This window comes from Rhipicephalus microplus, chromosome 9 (assembly GCF_043290135.1).
Source record: "Rhipicephalus microplus isolate Deutch F79 chromosome 9, USDA_Rmic, whole genome shotgun sequence".
NCBI lineage: Eukaryota > Metazoa > Arthropoda > Arachnida > Ixodida > Ixodidae > Rhipicephalus > Rhipicephalus microplus.
The window spans coordinates 65,976,704-65,985,304 of record NC_134708.1 but is presented as its reverse complement, the minus strand read 5'-3'; the positions used below and the strand labels follow the sequence as shown (position 1 = coordinate 65,985,304).

General features: G+C 44.1%; 1 protein-coding gene across 1 annotated transcript; it reads left to right on the top strand.

The window, feature by feature from the left end:
• Window positions 1-879: 879 nt before the first annotated feature.
• LOC119182079 (uncharacterized) lies at window positions 880-7,510 on the top strand. The gene is made up of 2 exons (XM_075872836.1): window positions 880-1,045; window positions 6,389-7,510. The coding sequence occupies exons 1-2, from the start codon at window positions 880-882 to the stop codon at window positions 6,724-6,726; spliced, it is 504 nt and encodes a 167-aa protein (XP_075728951.1). The 3' UTR covers window positions 6,727-7,510.
• The last annotated feature ends 1,091 nt before the right edge of the window (window positions 7,511-8,601 follow it).

Below are 8,601 nucleotides of genomic sequence, written 5' to 3'. Positions count from 1 at the left end.
TTGTAAGTAGAGGAATGAAGTCATCTGCAAAGTAAATGAACAGTCCACATCTACTATTGCATTGGTAATGCATCAAAATCGACTTCCTTAGTTGTTTCTAGTTTCACTTTGTGTTTTTTTATGGCATAAACCAGACTATTTACATCTTATTCCGTATACTGAGTCACAGGTTTATCAGTGTTTATATTGATTCTGTGCAATGGCCGTTTCCGAATATGCATCGTTGTTAGCTTGATTTATCCTTCGTTTACTTACATGCTTTGAAAATCTGTATCAATATTTCTGTTGATTTATTAGATGTTGGATGTGCTATTGTGTATGAACAGCTATGTAAATGGCTTGCACGAGACATCATGCACGGAGCTTTTCGGTGTTCTTGCACTCAACTATGGCGGCTTTGGTGAGTAAGGAATCTCGACAATGTGAAAACAATGACGTCGCAGGTGCGTCTTTGGGCATGAACAAGGAATGCACCTGGATGGGATGTTTTGATAACGCACTTGTGGCATCGCAAGCGTTGTGCATCTACAGGCTGGGGCCCCGAAATGGTAGTTTCAGTAACTCCAACGCAAGCCATCTATACTTGTATATTGCAATGTCGTTACGGCCATGTCAGTATTTACTGTGGTTCCAGTCTAACAATAGTGGTAGGATACCAGTCAGACATCTTTCTTCGCCGTAGTACCGCCTCCTCGGCACTCAGGTGAGCCCATGAAGTGTAGAAGTGGCTAACCTTCCTGTCCTTCCTCTTTCAATCCTCCTCCTCCTCTGTGAATTGTACAAACGCATAAACGTAACCTTAATCATAATTACCACAGCAACCTAACGTTTTCTGGTGATCAATTTATACAAAGCAAGTTGTTTCTGTTAAGTGCCCAGATGGCCCCTGTGGTGAAGAGAGAAGCCCCAGAAGAACCGTCGGGGCTTTCCACGGTAGACAAGAAGAGGAGCAAAGAGGCGAGAGAAAAGGATCTCCGAAAATTCATGAAATTCGTTAGGAAGCAGGTCAAGGAGCAGCAGTGGCCGAGCTGGTGGTCATGGAACAGTGAGTCATATAAGTTGGCTTTGTTAGCGCGCGCGAAACAGTTTTCTGTGAAAATTGTGCCGTCATTGTATTGACATGTGGTCATGACGGTAAAGAGGACTCCAGCACTATTTGACAATATCGAGATCTGTTCGGGCTAACTTGTGCCCATGAAGCGAAAAGTGAATTCGCAAGATATCAAGGCTGTACATTAATAGCGGCCGCAACAGCGTCGACATTCGAGCAATCTGGTAAGCAGTAAAGCATGTCGGCTTTTTATTCCTGCGGCATGAACATTTTCACCGTTACTCTTGAAGGCCGCATTAGTTGCAGAATGATTTATAACGTTCACGCGTGGTGCACTGCCGTCTTATTAGAAGATTCTAAGACAATCAGCTCGAAAAATTTCAGGCACGTTGGCTTTGTTTGCGGACTCTGTGGTTTTACCTGTAATAGACCGCAACACAACAGGAAGGAGAAAATGAAAGCTTGCGATGAAAACGAAAAATACGCCTAGCCTGCGCGGAAGGTGCAGCACAGTCCCAGTGAAAGCTAGAAGAGCAGCTTTTTCAGAGCCTTTTCAAAACGTTTATTGCGTATATACTGCACGCAGACTTGCTTAATATTCACTACGGCATTATTAATAAAATTTTTTGGGTAATAGGGCGGCATTCGCTATGCTATTTTACGTCATTCTTCTGATGAGTGCGGTGTCCTCTTAACACTTGCAAGGAATTTTGTGCCAATTGTCTATGCAGTGGCTGACGACGATGACGAATTATGGCTCAAGTGGGTATGCGCCACCGAACAGGGGAGCAATAACAGGCTTTTGTAATAGGTTGGAGCATCGGACGACCCACTCGTTACGCTATTCGCATTATCCGGCGACTGGTAGTTTTTCCACTGTTTTAAAACGCTTTATAAGTCTTATTAACGCGATTGCTTTCCCGACATCAAGCCTATCTAAAGGAAGTTTGCCAACAAGTCACACGCACCGGCATAGCCCAGTGTTTTTTTTTCTAATTTCGCGCGAAGTGGTTTCAGACGCTTGCGGCGGCGGTGGGGCACAACAGCACGTGATGCGAGTTGTGATCTCAAAACAGCTTTCGTTATGAAAATCCGTTAGCAGGAGATATGTGTTCAGCCCGACGTTTTGACAAGTATACTTGTCATCTTGCAACCCCCCACCCTCCGTTTACAAATTCAAGATGCGAAGCAAGGTATGTCGAGGACAGATTCCATCCCTCACACGTTCCCGCGCCGTCCACAAAGCACTGCGCATTCGCCCCCCTACTCTTCTTTCTTCTCTCTCCCTCTCTCTCCTGCAGGAATTCTCTACACCATAGGGAGCGGCGTGCACGACATATGGTGCGTCAGCTGCATAATCCCCCGAGGACACCACAGATGTTCCGTGGTATAAAATGACGGAACGCTTCCGCCCAATCCTCCCCTGCACAACGGCGTGATGAGGGCCAACGTCAACGCCGCCGCCAGTGCCAGCGTTAGCGCAAGCACAAACTCTCAACAAAGTACACCATCGTCCACTCAAGCGAACGATCTCCCCGCAGCTTCGCATCGACCAATGGTTCCCTTTAGCGGGAGATGGTACTTTTTTTTTCACCTGTAATGAGCTGGTTAAATTATAAGAAGTCCTCGTGGCAATATCTGTGCGATCTCACTGAAGGCTGAATCGGGAATCAGCCACATTGCATAGCTTGCATATTTCGACTGTTTAAAGTTTTGTTCTACTCGTAGGCTGAAGACGTGTTTTTGATAGGAATATGCGATGACTCCCCTCCCCTCACCTCTACGTACTCCCTGTTTTCGGTCTTCTAGCTTGACGCCTCTGAGATGGGTCGCAATTAAAGAACTATTGATTAACATCTATCCACGGTGCAAAATGGCACACTGCAGAAGAGTATCCTTTCTGAAGAGTTTTCACTGCATATATTCGGCTGGGACTGCAATAAATTTAGGTGGCCTATTCCACTGGTGAATAATATGAATACAAATATTTCGACACTCGTGGTCTTTGTTTGTTCTCAACGACGGGGCTGTATTTAGATCTCCTGTACAGATTAGTTTGATTGGTTATACTTGAAGGATCGATATTACGGAAAAGCTCAAAGTTACTTCTTATAAAGTTTACTTTTGTTCCTCATAGCATGTGTTTAATACCTGAGTTGAAATTCGTAGTATAGCTGTGTGCTCTGACTAATATGTGGGGTTTAACGTCCCAAAACCACCATATGATTATGAGAGACGCCGTAGTGGAGGGCTCCGGAAATTTTGACCACCTGGGGTTCTCAAATGTGCACCCAAATCTAAGCACACGCTGTGTGCTCTCAAACTGTTTGCTTTGTCAGTAAACTGCTGTGTTCACAGTGAGTGCACGTTGAAGAGAGAGGCAGTTTCAGTATAAAGAACACACAGTGCCGGAAAAATGCGTATCAGTGAATGCGTATTTTTTTGCAAAGGTTGAAGTTCTATGTAACTTGGGGATACTTGATGTAGTGAGACTGCATTTCATTTCATTGAGCCACACTTCTATGTGCAATGTTGGCACAGCATATACAAAGCTTGTGTTCCTGCTAAGTTTCATGGCCTATCATTTATAATATTGTGTGTATTCTGATCGGTCTTCGGTTCGTAAAGTGATGGAACCAAATACTTGAAGGGCGAAATAATGGAAAACGTTCAAACACACGAACCAAGTGGTAGACGTTAGCACACGATGTGCTTCTCAGTTTTCAATAGCTGGGCATGATATGAATAATCACCGTGGAAACGCTTAGCATGATAGACAGATTCAGTTGCGCGTCCGCAGCAGCCATGCGAGCACGGCCTGCCAGCCATGCGCAATGGGAGGCTGCGTCCGTACAGCTGCTGCAGACTCGCAACTATATCAGTCTAACATCATCGACTAGCTCAAAGTACGCACTCTAATTTAAAACAACATTGGTGAAAGAAAAGGAAAGCGGAATGCAATGGAGCTGTGCCTGATTATGACTTATTGTTAAGGTGCCATCTTTTTCAACCCTTTAAGATATCTGGTTTACTGGTACTGCTGCAATAAATTCTGATAAAGGCTGATAAAGAGTGTTCTACGCTCGCCGACATAGCTACTGGCGGCGCTGTCTGACGCTCCCTTGTTTAACGCACATATATGCACCATTAGGCAGACGGAGACATAGCCACCGTGTTAGCTCAGTAGGCTGAGGATCGGACGTGGTATTGGAAGGTCGCAGGTATGGTGCCTGCCCACGGCAAGGTATATTAAATACAAAGCATTTCTTAGCGAACTTCAGCGACTTTGGGCGTATCTGTCTGTCTGTCTGTATGTCTGTATGTCTGTATGTGTGTATGTCTGTATGTGTGTATGTATGTATGTATGTATGTATGCATGTATGTATGTATGTATGTATGTATGTATGTATGTATGTATGTATGTATGTATGTATGTATGTATGTATGTATGTATGTATGTATGTCTATCTATCTATCTATCTATCTATCTGTCTATCTACCTATCTATGTAATCTAGCCGCCTACGACTTTTAGCTCTCATTGCCGTTTTCATATAGGTATTGATACCAAACTTGGTATGGCATAACATGACTGCACGAAGAACGTATTTGACTAGTTCGTAACATGAAAATCGTGACATGGATGTCATCAATGTCATAGTTTACATATCATTGTTCTGAAGCTCTTGCGGTGGTTTTGTTCACATGGCATGTTGCAAAACTGGTATAGTATGGCACGATTCCATCGCGAACACAAGCGACAGACCCTAACATGAAAGTCATGAAATGCGTGTCATGTAACAACATGACTACATGCCATGCTCATGATGAGCTCACGGCCGCTTCGCTAGCGTCACATATACCAAATTCGGTATTACAGTACGTGAATGAATGACGAAGGTATGACACTGGTGGCAACTTGATAACCACGAGATGCGCTTCATGTAACAAAATGACTACACACAACGCTAAATATGGGCTGGCAGCGATTCCGCTAGCTTCAATCATACCAAATTTGGTATTACGGGACGTGAATGGGTGACGAAGGTATGATACTGGTGCAAACATAATAAAAATGAGATACATGTCATGTAACAACAGGATTACCTGCTACGCTACTGATGCGCTCGCGGCCATTTCGCTAGCTTCACATGTACCAAACTCGATATTACGCGACGCGAATGGACGACATAGGTAAATGACACATCCAAACATGATACCACGACATGCGTGTGATATAACAACATGACTAATGCCACATTTATGATACAATCATGGCCATTTTGCAAGTTTAACATATGCCAAATTTTGTATTACGTGACGCCATTGGCTGACAAAGGTATGTGACTGGTGCAAACATGATATTCATGAGATGCGTGTCATGCGAGAACATGACTACATGCCACAGTCAAGGCGCCAATACATTTCGACGTTACGCGGTGTGCGTGCTCACTGGCGTTCGTTTCATCGGGTCACGCTGGCGTTGCCACGCCAGTCACCGGTCCTGCCATACACTCGCAGGCGCACGCCGCACTACCTTACTATGACGCATGCGGAATTTCAGCACGTCCAGCGTCCTTCCGTCACGAAAAGAGGGAGACGCAGTGTTGTCTGGGTAACGCATCGGCGCGAAATGCCGAAATGCAGCATGTCACAATTGGCGCTGGTTGTCGCCGGGCCCCGCCGACGAACGCTGGTCACACCTGGCATCAGACTTTAGTGTGCTCGTATTTTGCTAACGTAGCGTCACTGTACCCAGCGTGCGCGCGCGTCAACGCTACAATGGAGTATATTGGGCCCTTCATGATGCGCTCGTTGCCATTTTGCTAGCTTCACATATAGCAAATTGCGTGTTACGTGACGTCCATGGATGACGAAGTATATGACTTGTTCTAACATGATAATCCTGACACGCGTGTCATTTAAGAACATGACAACCCACCACGCTCGTAGCGTCCTCGCGGTCTTTTCGCTAGCTCCACATATACTAAATTTGGTCGACGACAAAAGTAAACGACAATCCAAACATGATAATCACGACACTGAAGTCATGTACGGCATCATTTACCTCCACCTCGTAACGTTGTGCTGATTTTAAAGTTACATATCAACATTTCTCATTTGTGCTTCACATATTATAAATCGCAGTGTACGTGGGAACTGTCAATTTTTTTTCATCCACAATTATTTGTTCTCGAATACATTGATATGCTTCTAATAATATCTCCTATGCATTCTTTGGCATGATTGTTAGATATCGCGAATGTTGTGTCTAAGAAAGAAACTAGCCCCTAAATGTACTCTTCTTTCCTTCAACTTTATTAATGGCACGCTGCAGGTAACCGACAGTCCCAGGAGAAGCAAAAGAAGCCGAAGACAGAGCCGGCTGCCATAAAGAGTGAGTCCAACGGCTGCCAAAAGCCTGTAGACATCAAGAACAAGAAACCTGAGCAGACTGTGGACGACGGCTTCGACACCTGGTACCGCTGCGATTCGTGCGACACGTTGTTTGCCAAGAAGCTCGAGCTGGAGTGGCACCTGCGCGAGCACACGGGCGTGCGCCCCATTCCGTGCGGTCTATGCCCCATGAAGTTTCTTAACGGACGACTGCGCACCGCCCACCACACCAGACACCACGGGCTGAACTCCAAGTGGAAACGGAGCGACTGCGACTAAATGTACAGAACTAGTCAATTGTTTTCTGGCCACTATTTTATGTTTTCTTTTGGCAGCGTGGTCTGAGACCTTTTCACCCCCCTGTACACAGAGACTGACCTTCCCGGAGGAATCTGAGCTTAAGGCTACCTAGTTCTGTAAGTCTACGCAGACTTGCGTTCGGTACGCGAGGTTGACTTATTACCGGTTTTTTTTGTTAGCAGATTTTGTTTAGACTAAGGGCTGCAATCTCTATGACAAAGGTCAGGGTATAGATACAAGAACATGTGGCAAGCCTTTTCTCTTTTCCGTATAACACTTTCGTTTGGCTTGTGGCTGTTGTCTACAGGCTGATAGACAAGCATCAGAGCTTTGATTTCTTTAGTTCATATGGTTCTTAGTGTTCCGTGTAAGCTGGTGTGCGCAAATACAGAGAAGCGACAGGAGAAAAGTAGAGACCGGAACAAACAAAATTTTTCAGGCACAATGAAGAAAGGGCGCGTTGTAGTAGAAATGTGGTCTAGTAAATCTTGTAGTGGGGCGAGTTTTTTCACAATTTTGTGTAAACTGGTGGCGATTGTCCCTGTCTCTTCTGTTGTCGTTTGTCTGCATTTGGGCACACCAGTTTACCGAGAAATATTACCCAACTCGCCCAGTAACAAGTTTTACTGAACCGCAATTCTGAGTGTCTCCGACGCAAGTTCTAGATTGACGGTGGCGGAAAGCATTTTATAGTATTGTCTGTATTCGTATTCAACTTGTTCGTCATTCATTTCTAATAAAGACGCAGTCCTAGTAAACGTCACTTGTGTATGTCAATTCTGTGAACACACATGTAAACAAATTAAACACGCTAGCAAAAAAAAAAGCTGAAATGAAACAGCTATTCCAGCAAACTATTTAGGTGAATTCTGTAGATTGGATAATTGATCTTTTAGAGTCAAATATTTGGAACAGCGACCAACGAAGCAAGTGCATTGCTGTATCTGATTTCCTAAATTTTTTTTCTGAAGTTGTAAATACGTGAGTAAGCAGCAGCTACTGCAAGACGTGCTGTCGGTGCTAGAAAGATATGAGGCCTGTAGGAGAGGTGTACAGCAAAATAATGTGGAAATCACAAGGTGCTACATATGATGTCAGTCTGATTTGGCGAACAGCTGTGGCTAGTGCACAAGATTTTTTTTACTTACTGTGCTGCACGCACGTTAGGAATATGCGAGTATGAACTAGAGTCAGCAAATGCGATGTGAACGTGTCTTGGGAACGTTACAGCAAAGTGCAACAAAAACGAAACGATTACTAAGGTGTAGAGGTCTGTTTGAGTCTTGTGAAAAATATTTGAATGAATGAATGAACTCAAGTGTTGGATTTCAATTGCGAAAAGGCGAAAAAAATTGGGATGACTAAATAACATCGTTGCTCGGAATTAGTTCCACTCCAGAAGTACCGAAAGCTTCCGTGTCAATGTATGGAGCCCATATAATCTGAGTGCATTTTTGAAAGGATGAGACTTTAATACCAGACTGCGTGTTTTCTCGCACCTACCAATTGACTGTCTTGATTTAAGCGTATTTCTTACAAAAACACTGCCTTCACAATTTTGTTATTTTTAGGTGCATAAAATATCCTGTTACAGTATACCGCTTTTTCCAAAAAGGGCTAACGTTATAGTAACTGCAGCATTTTTTAACGCCTTCGCACGTTTCCTACCTTTTGCGAATGTGTTTTGCTGCAAATGTAATAAGCTTAGCCATTATTATTTAGCGCGTCAAATGTACTAGACGTTACTAATATATCGGACGGGTGTCGTAAACGTTGCTGTCTCTATCAGCTGCTGTAAAGTCAGGTAAGGCTAAGAAACTGAGGATGTTTTAGAGTTAGATAAATATTTGTGGC

Bases quoted from the DNA above. Each gene is read 5' to 3' on its own strand.
- LOC119182079 (XM_075872836.1), top strand. From the start codon at position 880: ATGGCCCCTGTGGTGAAGAGAGAAGCCCCAGAAGAACCGTCGGGGCTT. The intron at 1,046-6,388 runs GTGAGTCATATA...GGCACGCTGCAG, and splicing joins GAGCTGGTGGTCATGGAACA to GTAACCGACAGTCCCAGGAG.